This window comes from Sturnus vulgaris, chromosome 2, assembly GCF_052056855.1.
Source record: "Sturnus vulgaris isolate bStuVul1 chromosome 2, bStuVul1.hap1, whole genome shotgun sequence".
NCBI classification, from domain to species: domain Eukaryota; kingdom Metazoa; phylum Chordata; class Aves; order Passeriformes; family Sturnidae; genus Sturnus; species Sturnus vulgaris.
The window spans coordinates 73765226-73786140 of NC_142244.1; the positions used below are offsets into that span (position 1 = coordinate 73765226).

At 40.4% G+C, this 20915-nt stretch overlaps 1 protein-coding gene and 2 long non-coding RNA genes across 6 annotated transcripts in view; 1 reads left to right on the forward strand and 2 right to left on the reverse strand.

Annotated features, from left to right (window-relative positions):
- LOC148224852 (uncharacterized) overlaps nt 1-10684 on the reverse strand; it is a 75056-nt gene extending 64372 nt beyond the window's left edge. For both annotated transcript variants that reach the window (XR_015801550.1, XR_015801549.1), the window contains exon 1: nt 9891-10684. This is a non-coding gene — a long non-coding RNA (uncharacterized LOC148224852). The remainder of the gene's footprint in view (nt 1-9890) is intronic.
- Nucleotides 5624-9473, reverse strand: SLITRK1 (SLIT and NTRK like family member 1). Its single transcript, XM_014870999.2, has one exon. The coding sequence runs from the start codon at nt 8992-8994 to the stop codon at nt 6916-6918; it is 2079 nt and encodes a 692-aa protein (XP_014726485.2). The 5' UTR covers nt 8995-9473; the 3' UTR covers nt 5624-6915.
- Nucleotides 10685-11007: 323 nt separating the features above from the next.
- LOC148224853 (uncharacterized) overlaps nt 11008-20915 on the forward strand; it is a 218338-nt gene continuing 208430 nt past the window's right edge. Inside the window, exons 1-2 of one of the 3 annotated variants that reach the window (XR_015801554.1) lie at nt 11041-11117; nt 11998-12151. This is a non-coding gene — a long non-coding RNA (uncharacterized LOC148224853). Of the gene's footprint in view, nt 11118-11997; nt 12152-20915 lie in introns of all 3 variants that reach the window. The other 2 variants (XR_015801553.1, XR_015801552.1) reach the window with 2 other exon arrangements.

The following is a 20915-nucleotide window of genomic DNA, read 5'->3' on the forward strand; positions in this document are numbered from 1 at the left end:
GTTTTTTTTGTTATTGTTACATTTTTGCTTCCTGAACCCTATATTACTTTATGAGGTTACTATTACATCTACCACATACTATAACAAGTGCAAACAGCACTGGTTAAAATAGATGTCCCATCCAAAAGCAACCATTAGGATGCATCCCAAAGTCAAAGAGCTAGCAATTTGGAAAGACAAAAAATAAAATCCAAATTAGAAAAACAGATGGAAAGAGTGTGTGGTATGCATGTGGCCTCTATCGAGAACTTCTAAAAAATAATGGTCATCCTTTAAAAATTGTCACCAAACCATCTCTGATATAATTTATTTAATGCAGTTTCAAGGGTTTGCTTTAATTCTCAAATGCATTTTTAATTATCTGCAGCACAGATATACATAACTGAGCTACATTTATCTCACTGAGCTACTCCTCTGCTTGTCCATAGACACGCAGTGCCTTTGTGGTGTCTTGAAGTGCCTTACCTGGGCCCCAGCTGATCATGTGCCCTACAAGCCTTGAGTATTTTCTATCAGCGTGTCAGACACCCAGATAATTCAAATTACTTATTTGAATCAAGCTATTTCAGACTACTTATGTGTATCAAGTAAACCAGCCCACCAGGTTCTCAGGGTAGATCAAGAATTCAATTCAGCTGTTCCCACATGGGTGTCTACTCCTATTTTGAATGCCCTAATGTATCCTAGAGTCCAGGTGCCACTCCAGAAATATTTGTGTGTGCCCTAGTTCTCATTTTGTATCTGTCAGTCTCGTGCACATACCTCAGATACTCCAGGATACCTCTTATGGCACTACTGACTATTAGTGTAGCTCATTCAAGCCCATCAAGTTGGGTGAGAAAAACACCACCTAATTCTAGATCAGATAGCCATCCAGAAAATGAGTCATATTCCCTAATTTTCCCCACCAGACTATACTGCTTCTTAATTTCTCCATAGATGTTCTATACTGTACCAGCCCATCTTTACTATTTGAATCCTCATTTAAAGTAAAAGGAACAAAAGAACCATTATCTTCATATTCTTTTGTTTTCCTCAAGTCACATTTAAGTGCATCCTGTTTGCTAAAATTCACACTTGTGAGAGATGCAGTTGATTCAGAAATGAAATAAGGTAACACAAACCAAATATGACAATCCATGGTTAGACATGCTTTGAGACCAAAGCTTGAGGGGTCTGTCTGAATGCTCATGACATCATCATAATTCATTAATAGCTAAGAGAATTTGTTCCAGTGGCTTAGCTGGAAAGTAGCTGAGGGGAATCATTCTGACTACCTAATAGAAAGGGAGAAGTGCTGAGGAATTCTGATGGTACCAATGTTTCTGTGGAGCCAGTGCTCTCTGCCAAGGGCACTTTGTGCCACTTATACCCATAAATAATTGTAGTTTAAGCAGTCATTCACCTAGAGTCAACTGAGTGTGTTCTACAATGAACTTTTTCTGTCCATTCTTTGCCATGAATTTTCGATCTTGGTCTTATCATACTTATATGATGCAAGAAACTATTTCCTTTCAGGGGACTTTCTAGTGACTTTGCTCCTCTCTCACATGGGTGAAGAATGTATATAGGAAGTATTTTCAAAAAATTGAATCAGAAACTTTGACTAGTAAATAGAACCATTCAGCATGACAGTATGTCCATTGACCTGGTAATTAATCTTGGTGAAGTAATACTGAGGGATCTTATTTATATTTCTTAACTCAAAAAGATAAAATTATAAAGGTTTCTGAAACTCACAGATGTTATGTTAAATATCATCTTCTATTACAAGTTAACCCATTAAGGTACCATTGCTAAATATAATCATAATGAATGTAGTTTATACAATACATTTGTAACATTTTTAGTCCACATTTTCTCCAGTGCTAATATTCATCTGGGGGAAACTGAGTAAAATAAAATTATTCTTGCAATTTTGATTGATCATGTCCATACTCCTAATACAGTTTAAACAGATTGATGATTTTAAATAGATAGCTGAAGTATCAGCATGACAACCATATCTTACCAACACAACCTATTAATTCTTCACCCTCTGACTTCTTCCCAAATACAAAAAAAAGGCATCTGTGCAGTAGTCAAATACTCTGAAGTCTTGCCCAATGCCTGGAATTTTCTGTTTCATAAATCACAAAAAATCCCACAAATTTGTACTCCACAAGCACATTGAATAATATTCAGCCGCAGAAATTGTCCTATTTCCAATCTTATTTATATATGTCTGTGGGAACTTTCCTAAATACGGAAAGATCTACCTAATGAGATCCTTTAATGTCTAAGAGTGCCCATTTTGATTATATGCAAATAAAAATGTAGCCAAACTTTCTCTGACTCAAATAGTACAAAAAATTACAGAATTGGGTATAGAATAAAATAATTGCCACGCAGATTCATACTCCAAATATAAGAAAAAACAAAAATGTTTAGGATTTGACTATGTCTTGTGCACCATTTTCCAAGAAAGTCCCAGATGAAGCCTTGTCTTGGAGAAGGCTACACAGAAGAGAAAAAGAGTAATTTAAAGGTCTTTCATTTAATCTCAAACAAATTCCTGCTGCGTTTTGCAACTCAAGAAACCACTGACAAAAATACAAAGGGAAAGAGTTTGTCACTTTGCTAAGAGCTTCTTGTCTTTGGGAATCTTTCATATTTGTGAGATCTACAAATCGTTTCATGCATAATGGAAGGTAGAAATTATTCTGTTGGGAAGGATGAGCATTTTTCAGCCTCTTTCTGCCCTTATTTTCACCCTAATGAGTTTTGCTACAGGCTAAAAAAGGTGTGAAATATTCACCTTGTGTTCTTTATGGCTTTTCTACCTCAGTAAAGACTTGTACATAAAGCCTTTTCTTCTACATCAGATAACATCTGTCCCCAGGCTTGTTAAAAAAATCCCCAAAACTAAATTAAAAAAAAAAAAACTAAGAAAAAAACCTCTAACTCAAACCGAACAATAAACCCCCTCAAAGATTACATCACTTAGTTTGCAAGCAGATCTGAAACTGTATTTTCAATGCAGCTGCACTGAAGTTATAAAGTAAACTGACACAGCCAATATATTTAGTAAAGCAATATAATAACACATTTCTATGCAGTTCCAACAGCACACTTCTCAAAATGACACATATCACCCTGGGTATGAATTTGAATTTTTTTCAGGTTCCTTCTAGAATTCCATTCACTCTTCTGCAATGGCATGCAGGAGGCTACCATGTATAAAGGCATAAATTTCTATGGCAACAGTTTAAATTCTAAGCTATTCTTAGTTGAAGTGTTTGCAGAAATAAAAACAAACCACAAACAACCCTTTTTTAACTGACTAAATAATATCTGTCTTTTTTTCTGCCTTTCCTGAAAGAACAGAAGTCTTTGCTGTGATGATTAAGGAATAAGTAACTTAATGTGATATACTTCAAGCATAGTATACTATTCTTGAAGTTCCAAGATTCTTAAGTGAGCAGGAAAAAAAAGCTCATTTTGACACAGCATGGATATCTTATAGGCTTCCAATGTTAAAAATAATATCATGGAAGCCTTTATCAGAAAAGAAAACACTTGCTTTTTGATTACTATTGTAAATGCAGTACAACTGAACATATTTAATACATTTTCACTTCACTCCTCTTCAAAACATCCTCAATAATCCTCAATTCTTTCTCTTATGTTTCTATTTTGTTGAGTGTTTTGTTTCTTAAAAAAAAAATCATGGAAGTCCTAAACATGTAAATAAGTTAAGCATTGTAATTCAAGGCCTGATAATTATTACATCATCTCAGAGAGTTGGGTGATCCATATGTCTTAAGGGCAAGTGTCTGCAAGACTGAAGAAAGAATCCTGTGAATGCTAAAATCAGAAAATGGCATAGAAAATTCCATTTTGTCATTACCCCACAACCTAGAAACAGGGTGATAAATACATGTCTTCAACATTTCAATTGAATTGACATTTCTATTTAGGTATGTCAATGAACTAGCACTTTTAGGAAGCTAAGTGAGCAAATTTGCAACTTTATGCTACTTTTCAATGGTGACAAATTAAAATTACATATCTAGCATTATATTCTCTGAAATGCACACATGTCTGATCTCAATCAGTGATTTGTAATTTTAATTTATTTCATGTTTCATCTTAACTTCCATTACAGTGCTTCTAATGCAATTATTATTCTTTTAAGCAGGGGATGTATTCTTAATTTTCTCAGTTATTCAATTTTGTCATTACAACATCACAAAGAAAGCAGCTAAGTAGTCTTCTAAGGGTGCACATGCTTGTACTTAAACAGGTTGTTTTGGACTATTTCTAAGCTAAATTTGATGGCCTCACAAGGACAGAAATACTGGCTCACATGTAAGTGCATTTGTTTTTTCTTCTCAAACTAGTCAACAATGGCAAAGTAGTGCCTCTACTGCCATCACTTTGTCTTACACAGAGAGTCCTGGCAGAACAATCAGTTTAACGAAGCAGCAAGGTGGAATAAAGAAGGGACCTTGAAAAAGGGATGGTTTGTATAGTTAAGCAGGCCATGCCATTTTCGGAGCTGCACAACCAAACTTCAAGGTTTTCTAGGAGACTGCAGATTTTTCCACAGTGATAAGGATTCTGAAGGAATGATGTATATCCCATGTTTAATTCTTCATGAATACCTGGAATCAGGCTTCTGCCTCACTTTCAAAAGCATACCTATTGCAACGTGCATGTTTGTCTGTTTTCTCCTCACAGATCTCAAAGGTGGGCATCTTCTATAAAGCAAACCAAATCAGTATTTGAAGTTTAGCAAGTCCCTTACGGTGTTTTACTCTTTAAAAGGATTCTCTGCCTGGAGAAAGCCAGGAGCAACGTGACTGAAATTCTCCATATCTCCACTGGGACTTGAGCCATGAGTTATAAGTGATTTGCAGACACTTTCGCCTTTACAGGTTTGACTGAGTTTAGGGGCAGTTTCCCGTACAGGAACGGGATCAAAGGCGAGCTGCCAGAACTCCAACTGCAGCACTGCGCCGTGTTTTTTTTTTTTTTTTCAGCTTTTAATATCAAAGGGTGGAGGTATCCGGTGCAGGAACGGGAAAATCTCTGCGGGCTAATTCGTTTTTCCCAGTGGCGGCAGCTGCTGGAGCCCTGCCGCCCGCAGCTGCCCCACCGGGCAAGCTGCTCCCGGGCTGGAATTCTGGCCGCGGAAATTCGGCTCCAGCTTAATGAGACCAAGCTGGGCAGAGGCACTTAAAGCAAATTCCCACTAACATCCCTAATATATCTGCAGTGTGTGCAGCAGAGGCGGTGACAGCAGCGGCAGCAGCATGAGATTCACAGTATTAATAAAGGGATTCACCGCCTCGTTAAGACAAAAAAAAAAAAAAAAAAAAAAAGGAAAAAAAAAGTCGAGGGGAGGGAGAGGGGAGGAGGCAGGCAGGAAACTTCTGCTGTGTGTTATTTACATCGGGAAAGGAGAGAAGGAAGGGTGTTTGTGCCTCTGCTTGTGAATGAATGAGAAAGAGGAAGGGAGGGAAAGAAAGGGAGGGAGGGAGAGAAACACACACAGAGCACTGAAAGGAGGCTCTGTCCCCTAAACCCAAGTAACCCGTTTGCAAGAATTGGATGCTGGAAAAATGGTAAGGACCCGGAGTTGAAAACATTTTCACTTTAATACTGAAAAAATATGCCATTATAAAATCCTCGAATAGAATTAGTAAGTTTCACTTGCTTCCTCAGTTCTGTTTTCCTCAAGTTATAGTAAGATTTACAACAGCACAGAATTTTCTACCATTAAACTTTGCAGCCTAAGCGCTAGAGTGACATTAATTGGTCATGCTTAACTGCCTTGGATTTTTTTTTGTATGTTTACACTGTTACCATAATAGAAATCAAGGGTACTAATTTTTACATTCAGATGGAAAGGCAATACTGATTATGTATATTGAAAAAGAAGAGAGAGAAAACAAAACCAAAGCCTACCCTCCCCACCTCCCTCGGAAAACGAAACACAACCCATTATCAACAAAGCAAATCTTTCCCAACAAAGTCATTCCCACCTAGACATAAAAATAAAAGTAATTTTTTTAAAAAATCCAATGAGAATATTCATGCAACTATGTCTTAAATAAAATCTTTACAATTTTTTTCCACGGTAAAAGTACGATCTCTACTGCCTATTGATCACACAAAATAAAACTGGCGAAATGGCACTTTTTATTATTATACTGTATTTCGTATATAGAAGGTTTGATACGAAGGGACTTATCAGGTAAGAGGAATGATGGTGTGAACTAGACGCTGCTTCCAGTCGGGGGCTGGAGCGTCCCTGGGGTGCGTTGTATCCATGCGAGCCATGCAGCACTTTTTTTTTTTTTTTTTTTTTTTTTTTTTTTTTTTTTTTTTTTTTGTCCATTTGTCTGTTTGTGTTTGTTTCAGAGTCGGAGTCATTTATTTACATTACATTCATGCCTTCGTGCAACTTTCCACTCCTGCTTTGCCGTCAGGAGGAGGCCAACACCAGTCCTCTGCCCCCTCGTTTTCCCGACCGCTTGGAAAGGGGTCGGTCGACAAGGGAAAAGGGCAAAAAAAAGCGAACCCCTACACAATTGAACAAAAGCCCTACAAAACCAGGAGCCGTGTTTCGCCCTGCCGGAGCAGAAGGAAGCTGTTCCTCGTCTGTCTGTCGCTGCCCCGGCCGCGCACAGGCGGGGGATGCGCGCACCGCGCCGGGCTGCGCGGCGCTGCAGGGATGCGCTCCTGCGCCGGGCTCCCCCCGCCGCCCACTGGGCCTCGGCGCTTGCTATGGAGATCGTGAGGAAGGGCGTGCGTGTGTCTGTGTGTTTCGCTTCTCACAAAAGGTAGCAGCGGAGGTGCAGAGCTGTCCCCGGCCGGTGCGAGAAGAGCCGGTCCCGGGTGGCGGCTGCCCTCGCCCCGCCCGCCGCCTCAGTCCGACAGCGAGTGGGAGCCGCAGTCGTACACCCTGTGGGCCCCGTCGGCGCTGTAGGGCCCGTTGTGCCAGTAGGACGAGTCGCAGACCGTCTGCAAGGAGTTGATTTCAGATGCAGAGGAGTTGGCGTCCCTCCTCTTGGACCGCTTTCTGTTCCTCAGGATGAAAACCAGCATGCCAACCACTGTGAAGGCAGAGGTCACAAAAACCAGCAGAAGCCCTGGCACTAGCACCGAAATAGAGACCCGGCTGGTCTCCAAGTAGGAGTTGGAGTGAGTACCTGTCTCTGTCAAGCCGGTGCTGTTTTTGTTAGTAGAAGTTAATGTGGGCGAGATTTTTAACTGAGGGCAAATCACATCATTGGAGAGAGACTCGAAATCCTCCTTGAAGAAATCTTCAGGGGACTCACACCTCAGGTCACTCATAATCACCTTGGGGCGCAGCATCTCTGCCCACTGTTTGAAAGGCACAATAGGGCAAGTACAGTCCCATGGGTTGCCATGCAGGTCGATCTGGGTGATGGAGGTGAGCTGGTCCAGCACCCCCGCCACCGGGAGATACATGAAATAATTGTTGTGTATGCTCAGCTTGGAAAGCGAGACCCCGGCGAACACGTCTACTGGGAGAGACCTCAGCAGATTGTTGTTGAGAATGAGGACTCTCAGTTTGGGCATCGCATTGAAGGTGCCAGGCATAATCATCTGGATCCCATTAAACTCCACGTTCAGATACTCCAGGTTTTGCAGCCCAGCAAATTTCTCCCGGGACAGGGTGTCTAAGTAGTTGCTATCCATGTAGAGCCATCGGAGTTCAAAGAGGTTCTTGAAGGTGTTGTTCTCAACGGTGGCAATGTTGTTGTTGCCCAGATCGAGTAAATTAAGTTTTCGGTAATCCAGAAAGTGGGATTTCCTGATGGTGTGTATTTTGTTGTCTCTCAGAAACAGCTCCTGCACATTGGAGGGCTTGGGCTTCAAATCCACCAAGCTGCTCACATTCCTATCATTGCAATTAACCTTTAAACCTGAGCCAGGGATCTGATCACAGCTGCAGATGTGCGGGCAGGAAAAGGTAGCCGGTAGCTTGCTCTTCGCACTCACTGTCGACACGGCAGCAGTGGGTTTGGTCTTGATTTGCCAGTTGACAGGAATCTTTGTACCTCCGTTTGGAGCAGATCCTGGCGTGGCAGGGTCTTCTTTGCCATGTATTTTAAAGGGGGTTGGAATGGGACCAGGATCGCAGGTTTCTTCTTCGGCAGGGGGAGCAGCTAGGCTGGAATCTACTCTGTTCTTTTTACACAGCTCCTGCTCTGTGGTCTCATTTAAATCTTTGCCCTGCAACCTAGTGGGAGCTTCACAAATCACTCTGCCGATCAAAGCGTTTTTAGGTATGTTTTCCAGCCATTCTTTCAACGACAGCAGATCGCAAGTGCAGTCCCAGGGGTTATCCTCTAGCAGGATTTCAGCAATGCCTGGGATCTGCTCCAGGACCTCCTCGTAAGGCAAGGTTTTAAGACGGTTTCCCCGGAGGTCGAGGTGGGTGATCGGCACATACTGAAACACATTGGGGGGCAAGGTGCTGATGAGATTGTCATTTAAAATCAGCACCTCTAGCTTGTTTAAGTCCCTGAATGCTCCCGGGTCAATATCCCGCAACAGATTAAAATCTGCCTGGAGGTATTCCAGATCGTCCAGCCCCAGGAAAGTCTGCTTCCTGAACGATTTGATCTTGTTGTTGTTTATGTGCAAGCGTTTCACCAGCTGCAGCCCAAGGAAAGCCCCAGGAACAATCTCATGCAAACCGTTGTTTTCCATGTGCAAACTGACCGCATTGTAAAAGTTAGCAAACTCATTAGGGAAAAGTCGAGTCAGGGAATTGCCATGCAGGAATAAATGGTAAAATTGGGAAGTTGGGGCGGTGAAATGTTGCAGGCTGGTAAATCCCTTTTTCTCACAGTCTACGTGCAAATCCCCTTCTATCTCGTTGCAGGCACAGATCTTCTCTTTGCAAACGTCCCCTGTAACGTTTCCAGCAGCAAAACAAAGAGACGTCTCCAGCAACAGAATCCAAAGCAGCATTTTTAAACCGAGCAATTCATTCCCGATCTCATCACAAAGTAACAGCAACCATCCTCCTCACACGGAAAGCAATTCCAGTTCATTCAATACATTAAATGTCCGAACCACCAGCAAAGGGGGAGGAAAAAAAATATGTGGGGGGGAGCAGGGAGGGTCGGCAGAGGGGGGGGGATGCTTTCTTTTCTCCTCTCTCCCCCCCCACGCACAACTGCAACAGCCCAGATTCCAGTCAGTAATTATATCCACAAACTATCCAGGCACGTACTGCAAGGCAGGCGAAAAAAAAAAAAAAAGGAAAAAAAAAAAAGTAGAAGGAAAAAAAAAAAAAAATCCCCCTCCTCGCTCGCCCTTCCTGACGCCTGCCGGGCAGCTAAGTGGAGGTCTGCCGGCCGGGCTGGCTCACCGGCACGGTGCTGCTGGCCCCCGGCCGCCGCTGCATGTTAGGGAGGCGCGGGCGGGAGCGCGGCGCTGGCCGCGGAGGCTGCGCGGTGCGCGGCTCCGCGCGGACTGACCTTGCCGCGCGGCGGCGGAGCCGCGCTCCTCGCCCGCCGCCCGCCGGGCGCTGTCCAGCGCCGCGGTGCTGAAAGCGCCCGCCCCAGCCTAGGCTCAGCCCGCCCCAGCCTAGGCGCAGCCCGCCCCAGCCCAGGCGCAGCCCGCCCCAGCCTAGGCGCTGCCCGCCGAGCCGCCGGCGCTGCGCCGAGCCTGCCCCCGCTGCTGCGGTGCGCGGCTGCCCATGCCCGCCGGCGGGGCCGGGGCCGCCCGTCCGCCCGCGCCGCGCCTCGCCTCGCCCTGCCGGCCGCGCTGCCTCCCCTCCGCGCTCCCTCGCTCGCTCCCTCGCTCGCTCTTCTTTCCTTTTTCTTCCGCTGCTGCCGAGCCGCACGCTCGCACACACTCACATGCACGCAGAGGGAGAGTTGCTAAGAGGCTCTGCTCGTTTCAACCTGGTGCACACTGAAAGATCTGACACCCTCTGCTGAGCTGCAGTGGCAAAAATCCATCTGCTGAGGGAATGCTGGAGAAGAAAAAAAAAATCAATCCACGTACAGGGCAGCGTTTAAAACGCTGGCATTAAAAGCTGTAGATCTATTTAGATGCTTTCTTCTAAATGGATTATTTAATTTATTTATTTTCTTTTAAAATGGAAAGTTTAGCATTCCCCTCCTCCCGACCGGTTCCTTATTGCCCGCATTCACACACACTCACACCTGCACAAGGAGAGGAAGGCTCGTTTGCCTTATTGTATTTCCCAATGACTTGAACAGAATTAGTGTCAGGGTGTCAAGCGAATAGCAATCTGAGGTAATTATTCTGCACGCCATTTTTATCGTTAAGTGCGTTTCTTCCTCCCCTGCTGTCTAGGGTGTTTTATGCTGGATTTTGTCTCAAGCTGGTGTTCTCTATGCAATGTCGAACGGTGGATTAATGCACTATTTTTCATAATTTAGATGATCACAGAGAAGAGGGTAGATAGGGGGGAGGGGATTGCTGCACTGTTAACAGTTCACGCTACCTGTTCCCACGGAGTGTAGTGTCTCCCTTAAGGAGGGCAGGGGAGGGTATAAACTGACGTTTATTCTTATCTCTGTATAAAAAACCAGAGGTGCGTGTATGTCCACGCATAGATATTTCTCTAGGGATGCTCCTTATATACCCCGTGTGGAAATAAAACGCCTGCTTCCCTCGACACCTTCCTTCTCGCCCCTTTCCTCTCCCCGCCTTCCTTCCCCCGCTGCCCTTTCCCAGCTCCCATCCTTCTGACAAAAGAGATTACACAGCGGAAAAAAAAATCGGTGCCTGGCCTTAAAGACAGGAGCCAAGCACACAAAAGTTTCTGCATCATTTGGACGGGTTTCAGATGCCTACGAGCGAAGAACCAGTTGCACCTCTGGTGGTGCAAGTGGAAACCCGCGTTTCACCTGCCTCGCTCTGAGGAGGAGGAGGAGGGGGAGAAGGAGGAGAGGGAGGGGGAGAAGGACGGGAGGAGGAGGAGGAGGAGGAAGAGGAGGAGGAGGAGGAGGAGGAGGCGCGAAGGCGGGAGAGGCAGCCCAGCCTCCTGGTGCCTCCTGCAGCCCAGGTCTGTGCCTCTGGAGTCCGGCGCCGCTGGTGAACTTTGCGGCATACTGGTAGGGGGGGATGTAACCGCGGGAGTGGGCTGGGGGAGAGTTATTTATAGGAAAATCCAGAGAGCCATATGGAGCCTGCACCCCCTGGTCCCGGCGGCATGTTAATTTGGTCAAAGCTTCTCCCTGGCTACCGCTTGCAAATAAATTAGACATCCTGCCGATGATGATCTTATCAAATTAATGTAATTAGACCACAGACAAATCACAACAGTTACCGTGGCCATTTCAAGTCCCCAGGATGATTATTTGGTCTTTTGGTTTGTTCTGGTGGGCAAGGACTAGGGAGGGAGGGGGAAGAGAGGTAGGAAATGGGACAGGAGTAAGAAATAAAACAGACAAAAAGAGAGAAATCCTGACCCTGAAAAAGCTTATCCAATAAATTACAAATGGGCTAGAAAAGATAAAATGCCACTGAGACAGAAAGCATCACAAGAAATATATTGGTGGTTTCACTAGGTAAAGAAAAAGAGGAAACGAAACTTGTTGCCACATTGGGACACATAAATTCATTTCCCCTGATGGTTACTTTGACTTTGTCTCTCAGTGATGTCAGGGTGGGGAATGCAAAGCTGTCTGGAAACCTATGGATCAAAAATTGCAGTCTCAAAGTGCAAGGGAAATTGGAGACCTGAAAGCCCTAGGGCAGTCCATGGAGAGAAGCAGGACAATCAGAGGAAGGGAAGAGGGTCAGGGTGGGGGTCAAGGACATATTAACTTGGTGTCACAAGATCACTGTGAACAAAGTCTTTGCAGAGTAAAGACTGAAAATCTGGAGCCTGGTGAAGACTCCCTGGGATGTGGGGCAGGAGGACTTGTTCTCCTCCTACCTTAGAATAAAGCTTCCAAGTATCTTTACCTTCATGTTATTAAAATTGCTCAGGCACCGTAAAAACAATCAAAATGCAACCAGAAGATCTGAACATTAACAAGATATTAAATAAATAATATGAATTGAATAACTGGAAGGAGACAATGACCTGTTGTCAAAGCGTGAAGGACAGAGTGCCTGCTTCTTACAAAGGATCTACTGAGAGGTAGGAACTGGTGGAAGCTGTCTGGGGACCTAGAATTTCAAAGTGGTTAAAAGCCAAAAAGTAAAAAATATGCCGGAAGAAATAAGAGTGTTTATGGATGCTAAGTAACTTCCAAAAGAGTATTTATCTAAGGAAGCCATTGTGTTTTCAACTGTATGCTTTGGAGATTGATGTCTTATATTAAAATATATGTATTGAGAGAGCATCTGCTATGCAAAAGTTAACATCTAGGAGACAATTCAGAGAGGAAGAAAAAAGACACCATCTATTAGAAAAAAGACACCATCCATTTGAGATTTGATATCTGAAGTTTTTTATTCTATGAATCAAGCTACACAGAAAGATCCAGAACACTAATCTACCATTACTCAGTGCCATAATCCTAAATTTCTAGGTTTCTTCGTGCTATTGAATTAAGTTTGGAAACATGTATCCTAGGATAAGAGGCCTGCCTTTAAGAGTTTTAAGGAAATACCTATTCCTGGTTCAGGTTGATTGGGAGCTGAAATGTTTTACTCTGTTACTTTGAGAGTGTGGTAAAGTGAGAGACCATACAGCGTTGAAGTGCCAGTTAATCTGGGTCTTTAAAATTCAGCATATGAATCCTAGTTTACAACCCATACACAGGTTGTATAAACAAAACTCACATAATCCCCTCTAAATTATCCAGAAGAACAGATAAGGGAAAGAGCATACAAGTATATTGTCCTTGACTGTTATCTTTACCTCATGTTTCCATGTGCAAAATCCAGAAGCCTAAAACAATGAGCCGCCTACTTACACCTTTCCTCTGGGTGTAAAGTCTCCAAATTTAACCACATACAAGCCAAATGAAGCCACTTTGAATAGAAATGGGTTTACTCATAATATGGAAAATTACTTGAAATAGGAAAAGGTAGTGGGATACTTCTTCATTTTCCCAATTAGTAATCTCCCATCTCCTTGTTGCTATGGCTATGTAAGTAACACTGGGTAAGGGTATATTTGTGCTACTTTGGAACATGTTAAAAATCTAGTTACTTCATCTAACACTGTAGAACTTGCAGAGCAGAAGTCAGACCATCTGCAAAGTTCTAGAGAAGAGAGCAATTATTACAGTAGATATCCTGATTTCAGTGTTTGTGCTATGTACTGTAAAATTGGCTTCCTTATTTCTATGGAGGTATAAAGACATCCTACACTGTAGACATGATGTGTGTGGATGCACATACATATATACATATGCATAAAACATCTGCGTATGTGCACTACAAATCATGATAGATGACCAAATAAAAGAGTTATAGGGTCATTATTTAATTTGAAATTATATCTTTGTTCAAGATTTGGCTATGGAATTTAACACAGGCTTGTAGTTAACATAGATTCCTCCATATGTTGCAGCTCATGCAGAAATTATGCTTCTCAGTGTATACAATGACTTTAACCCAGCTCAGATAAACAAGTTCTAAGGGTGGAAGGGTTTAAGCTAATATCAGGATCTCCTCATAGAATTTTCTATCTCAGTATATCTCACAAGGCAGTCTTCACACATAGCTACTGGATTTCTATCTAAACTGCAATTAAACCTAACAAGGCTCCCAAAACTAGATAATTTTCTCCTTCATTTTTTCATTTATCTAAGGGTAATGGCATGTGAGTGTGTTCCAAGTCTCCCTGTGATATGTTCACCAGACGGAGCTTTGCAAAATGATGCAGTGGCGGATGATGATGACTAAAAAAAAAAAAAAAAAAAAAGAAAAGAAAGTTAGAGAAATGGTTTGCCTACTTCTATCTAGTGAGTAGGAGACTGGCTCATGATGAAAAAATAAAAAATTCTCCATCTTTTGCAGTGTAAGAGCCAGCCCACATGTTTTTTCTTTCTTGGCTCATACCCTCAACCACCGGGCTACCAACCCTCTTGCTGCAGCTGTTCTACTTTACAAGAAAAATAATTTTGAGGTCCCTTGAACCATGGAAAGGCAGTAGGGGAGCATGAGTTACAGCACTTGCCAGGCTGTGCACAGCCCTTGGAGGACTTTCTTGCTTTGTGCTTTCATGTGAGACTCAGTATGACCTAATAAACCTCACATATCAGATGTTTAGATTATGGAGCTGGTAGCAAAACCCATTGACATTTTTCTCCAGTATACATTGTCATCAGACTTTGAGGCAATTTTGTGTTGGAAACAGTGGCTGAATAGGTCACAGGGTTAATCTTAAAAGGTTAAAACCTTAGGTGTAAAAAAGGAAATAGGAGTCAGAAAGATGGAGAGATTTTGCATCCATCTTGTGTGTAGTCTGCCATAAAACCCGTGTAGTCATTTCACTTTGAAATCCTGATGATGTGGAAGAAAGAGGTGTATTTAGCGAGTAGGCCAGGCCAAGGTCATGACCAGAATTCCTTATTTAAACTATATATATTGATCTGAGTTTCTGACCCACTTTCTACAATGATTGCTTGCATTAAAGTCACTGAAGCACCTGAGCAGTTCTTAGGACAGGACCAAGTCCCACAGCTGCTGTATTTATTGGTGAGAGTATCCAGAATAGATGTTTGGTAAATGAATCAATTCAGACAGATATTTATATTTTACCTTTCTTTCTCTGTTTCTTTAATTTTCCTTTTTCTTTTCCTGCAGCCTATGGTCTTCTGGAATGCTCTTTTGCTCAAATGTAAGGGGTTACTATAGGAATTAATCCCCTTCCAACTTAGTGATTTGACCCCGTGTCTTCTCTGGGAAAGTATGTTCTGCCCACTGTGCTCTTGGTTAGAAGGAGGAAGATAGGGAGCTGAGCTGAGTCACCCTCCTCCTTTTATTCCTCTCATCTCGAAACTCACTCTCACACATACACAAAGACTCACACACACACTTTAAAACTTTGACACAACAGAAGTGGGTTGCCTGTTTTCAGTGGAGAATTTCAAATTGAGGAGCCCAGATGGAGAGACATAGCTTTGCTGCAGCCCTGACCCCAGAACGTGAACTGAGATTCCACTGCAGCATTTCACTTGAAATGTCCTCCCAGCTGCACCTTCCATGCTCTCAGTCCTGACATGAAGGCCGAGTTTCTGCCTTTCCCAGAGCAATACGTGAGATGTTTGGTTGCCTGACTTGAGGACCGGGATTTCATTCCAGGCTTTGGTTTAGCATTGCAGCATTCGGCACTGCAGCACTGAAGTACACAGAATTCTTTTTTGCTTTGTGATAAAAGACATACATTTAGGCTGGGGGGAAACAATCAACTGGAGCTGTGAGAAATATTTGTTCTTTTAGTCAGCTAAAACAGGAAATGTACTAGTATAACATTGCAGCCTTTAATAAGAAATGATAACATTTGCACCACAGTCTAATCTCAGCAAATTTTTTTAAAGATTCCAGCATTATCATTGTTACATTGTAACAACAATTCTCAACAACCTGCAAGACATGACTTCCATGTAGTGTGATCAATACACAAAATAGCACTGCACTTTTGCTATATGACCTTTTTGTGGTTTTGATTGCTTGCTTATTTCATTCTTTCCCTAAGTGTGTCCCATTCCCATGTGACTGAACACAAGTAAAAGGTTGAAACAGCTGGTTACTTTGCAACATATTTAAGTGACTGAGGTAGTTTAGTAACACTCATTCATACAATTTAAAGTTAGTTAAAAATTACTTTCATCATTTTATAAAAACTTTAGTGATGAGACATGAGATAAAAAATCAGTGTAATTATATATAATATAACAATTAAAAAGTATTTTTCTCAACCAAAAAACAAAACAAAAAAAACCCCAAAACAAAACAAAAAGAAAAAAAAAAAACAAAACAAAACCAAACCAAACCAACAACAACAAAAACTAAAAAAAACCAAAAAAAAACCCCAAAAAACCCCCCAAAAAACCCAAAACAAAACAAAAAAAATCCTGCAGGAAAAAACTTTCAATCTGTTGCTTACACAAGTAATCCCACTGAATAACATCAGCTTGAATAATAGATCTATAATGTATTTTCAATAATTAATTATTATTTAGTCCATTTTCATAGCACAGTCTCAGAGCAACATAAGGATCATATAAATGGAAAAAAGTACATGAGAGCTTATGTCCCTGCTCTCTTTAACTATAACTTATTTTCATTATTTAATAATGAAAAGGAAAATGTTTCTCAAAATGCAGAACTGATGCAAAGACCTGCCTCCACCAATAATTTGCTGCCATGACTCTGTGCAACTGATTTCTCTTTCTCATGCGTCAGTTTCCTAGTTTGAGAAAGTGGAATGTACTATAAGTGGGAGCCCAAATGTTCTTTGAAATTTGTGATGAACAAATATGGCGACTGAACTAATTACCATCATTACTCAGGGGTACAATGAAAAAAGTCAAATCTTATGGAAGGGTAATACCCAGTTCTTTCTCTTTTTGTCAACCGATCTCAGAGGCTTTTACAGAGGAATACAATATAATTTTATTTGCTCAACAGATTGGAAAACTGAAGCACTGACCTTGGGAAGGTCACATGTCAAGCCGTTGATGGCGCTAGAAATAGACTCGAGTCTCAGAAGGCTCAGCCCTACCGTCTACCCCAGTATTTCACAGATGCAAAAATACTGATTTATAGAAAAAACCTATTCAAAAAACAAAACTAAACTAAACAAAACAAAAAGCTTCCTGCATCCTTCTCCTTCTCTCTCAGACTTGATTTTATGCATCAAAGGTTTCATATGCCAGTCATTTTCTTTCTGGAGGCCTAATGTAGTTATGTGGTGTGACAGTAATACCAAACCTTGGTTTTCTTATTAGTTCACATCTTAATTCCCTGTAATGCAATTATTTTAACTCGGGAAACAGAATGTTTTAATTCCTCAGACTTTTCCTGACTTAGTCTTCAGACTGCAGTCTTCAAAAAATAAGGATTTCAGGGCCGAATGTTAAAGCATGTGAAACACAAACTCCCTGTCATCTAAAAAACATCTTGGAAAAAAAAGTTAAAGACACTGTTTAATCATAGAACTCTGGAGAAGTGGTTTTGTTTTCAGGAAACATTAATTCCTTTATTCTGGTATAAAACAAAATAAAAAATAAAAGCAGTCAACCCAGGTAAAGTAATACTTTTCAGTGTGGTTCAAAACAGAAACCTGAAATAAACCATTTGGGTTGGTTAAAATATGAGAAGTTTTGTTCTGGTGGAGATCTTGTTTGTTTTTTTATCTGTTATGTTTTCTCTAAAATAAAAAAAAAAAAACAGGCCAATTCCATCAGAATGGAATGTCAGAAATCAGAATTTTTATCTTTCATGGCCTTCCATAATCATATTTTGTTGAAATTGTTTTTCCTTTCCTTCAATTAATTTGAATTGAAATTTTCTGACAGAAAGTTTCTGAAAACTTTTCTGAAACTATCTATTAAGTCAGCATGCAGTGGTGTCTGCATATTAGAATGAGAATTGCTGTGCATCAGCAGACTGGAGAAAGACTGAGTAGATGAAACATTATTAACAATAGAATAATACCTTCTTCCTATTTATGCAATACCTAGAAACCATACCCTGGGACCAATCCCACATGGCATTTTAGTTTTAATTAAATAACATTTTAGCGACATAGGGGAGAAGAGGCTGGTGACCCGATTAATCATTGTACTGCTCGATTTTACACTACAGCATCCCAAATGATTTCAAATTTATTACTCTGATGTAAAGCTAGAGTATTGCAAGAGTGTCTCAGGATGTAGTTGGTTATTTCTTTTTCCTCCATGGGCAAAGCTGATCTGAGATATCCCCCTTACTGCCTTCACTAACCTCCAGGCACTAATTTGAAACTTCTTGAGTATTTTTATTAAACCATGATCATTTTTATTGATCCAATTCATATTGCAGGCCACAAACAGTTCTGTCCTTCCTGAGTCAATGAGAGGATCAAGTCAGCATTGCTGCTGAGGCAGACAAGGAATGATCCATATACCTAAAGGGGATGAATAGATACTAAGGTCCAGGATTTAGCCCACAGAAAATCAGTCGAGAGTAATTTATTTTTCTTTCTTTTTTCATGTGTCCATGGTATTTTTATGATCCTCACAACCTCTCCAAAAGAAAGAGTGAATATCATCTGTTTCCAGTACAGACTATCTTATTTCCAGGAGCAAAACTTTTTCATTTTGCCAGTCATGTTTTCTGCCTTTTCCATAACTACTGTTCATATTCTTCAGTTTATGCCTTATGCATGAATTTTATTGTATCCTGTTTGTATAGTTACATGACACAAGTCTTCTTTTATGTCTTGCAGTTACAGATTACATTTAAATATACAGTTTATGTACCTGTGCCCAAGCGCTCTGACTTTGTTGCTGGTTATGCCATTAGTGACATCACAAAATGAAGTATCTTACAAATAGTTATGCATATGTTCAGATTCCAGGCAAACATATAGGAAATATGCTCTCTTCAAGCTTTTTCAATTTTATGGGTGTAAGAGGTCACTGTTTTGTCAACAACACTTTTCTTTAAGCAGCATAAATACTCCATAAGCCACATAGACATTTAAAATTCTTAAATTTATCATAACTTCTGCAGAAGTTACTTTAAAATAGCTTACTTCATGTTTGCTTGCAATAATTGCAGTAAGAATTGAGTCACTGTCTACTAAATAGGCTTGTATTCTCTCCTTTGAACGGACTTTCATTGCTTATTCAGATATACAAGGACTTTTCTAGCATGTTCTTTGTTTCAGAGGTTGAAGAAAATAATTTATGACATGATTAAAATAATGTTCCATTTTACTGTTTTACCTTCATTCACATTAATTTTTATTTACATCCTAGAGTTTCAGTATTTATAACTGGGGGGGAAAAAATCCTAAGCTGTAGACTAGGTCTGTATTATATGGTCCAGTAGGATGCATGTGACCATGCTTGGATCTCAAACAGATAATTTGTTTGGTGCACAGGGTGCAACATTTGCACTGCAGAACCACATCAGTGAGGCTTGGTCAACCCAGCAGGCATCATAAACCTGCTGTGCTGCACACACATCTCTATGGATGTGGAACATCATGCTAAAGGACTCCAGTGTCACAATTGGGAAATTCCTGCTGGAGGTCACACAGGGTCAGTGCTGAAAAATCCACTTTCCTTCTCCCTGACACACTTCTTCATTTTCTTTCCCCATGACACTCATCATGAAAGTTCAAGTTATTGAGGACTGACTCAATAACTTGTGTACTTTCATTCTAACAACGGAAGGTCAAGTAAAGGTAAGCAAAACCAAAGCAAAGTAAAAAAGAGATGAGAATATAAGGCTTTTGGTCTGAGGACTCAGAGTAACAGCTCCTTCTTTTGGTAAATTTCTGAAAATCTAAAGAGATTAAAGGGTAGACATACATTTCTTTGAACAATTGAGTTATTTCTTTTCATCCCATTTCCAGGATATGAAAAAAAATTGAAGTTTGAATTAAGCCTTTTTTTTTCTTAATTACTATAGTTTCTACCTCCTTTTTTTCAAAAGCAAAGTAGGGAGAGGTTGCAAAATATTTTTTAGTAATTACATATTTAAATAATTTAAGTAATTTAAATAATTTAAGTAAAACATTTTGGTGTTTTTAAACTTAGCTTTCAAAAGTCAAACTGAAGTAAATCTAAGATGGAACACTTCAGCAGTCTGGCGATAACTTTAGCATTTAGCATTCTGTCGGAGGTATCCACCAAGGCATCTTTACAGTCAGTGGAGAGAAATTAACCATTCAGGTTGTACTAAAATATGTTCAAAACAAGTAGAATAAATTGTGTTGGGAAAGTATCATTTAGGACATTTTATTTCAAAGACCCTTAACTGTTTTCATCAATTTACACTAAAACCAGCTTCCTTTTAGATGACTATATTTAGATGTGGCTAATGTCATTCAAGATATTAATTAACTTAAAGAGGATGTTTATAAAAAATATTGTTTTTTTTTTTTTTAAATAGATACTTTTTTTTTTAAAGTCCAAGCTTTTTTCAGTCATTTTTGAACAAAAAGAATGTTGAAATATTTTCACTCATTACTGTATTTCAAGAAGAGTTGAACAGCAAGTTATCGTCTAGGTGTAGTAAGGTATTCAATATTAAAATAGGAATTTTTTTTTACGTAGAATAAACAAGTCATTATGTTGTATCTTCAATATTTCCTTTGAAAGGATAAATATACAAGAGGACTGTTACATTGTTATTTCTTACCTTTCAATATTACAGAGGGCTGCTCACTTATTTTCTCTTTTACAGCTCTACCAACGTATGAGAGAAATGAAGGGTGAAACGAAAGAGTGCTATGTTGATGACTGTCATAAAAGTTGGATTTTATTGATTATATTATGTGTATCAGTAGCTTTATTGTTCTGAATCTTGACTCATTAAAATTATGCTTGGGAAGCAATTTTCCCAATTATTACAAAACTCATTGAATTTATGATTTTCTGTGAGTCTTTAGGAGTATTTTCTTCCACACGCTATTTATTGCAAACATTTAAAATATTATCTATTTTATAAGTTAGCATAATCTTGTTGACACCAAAGAAATCAATCTTTTTTAAGATCTCCATCTTATGGTAAGGTAGTATTTAAATTCAGACACCCTTTAGAGTCAAGGATATTTAAAAGAGTAATGATTAAAAAAAAGAGAAATTACATCTTAATGACATTGCTGTTGCTAGGAGATTCCAGCTACTGCTTAAGAGATGAATGTGTCCTTTTTCTTAATTAAAAAATGATTAATAAATAGATAAACCACTAAAATGCCAACCTTTTAGTAAATTTGTGTGGAAACATCC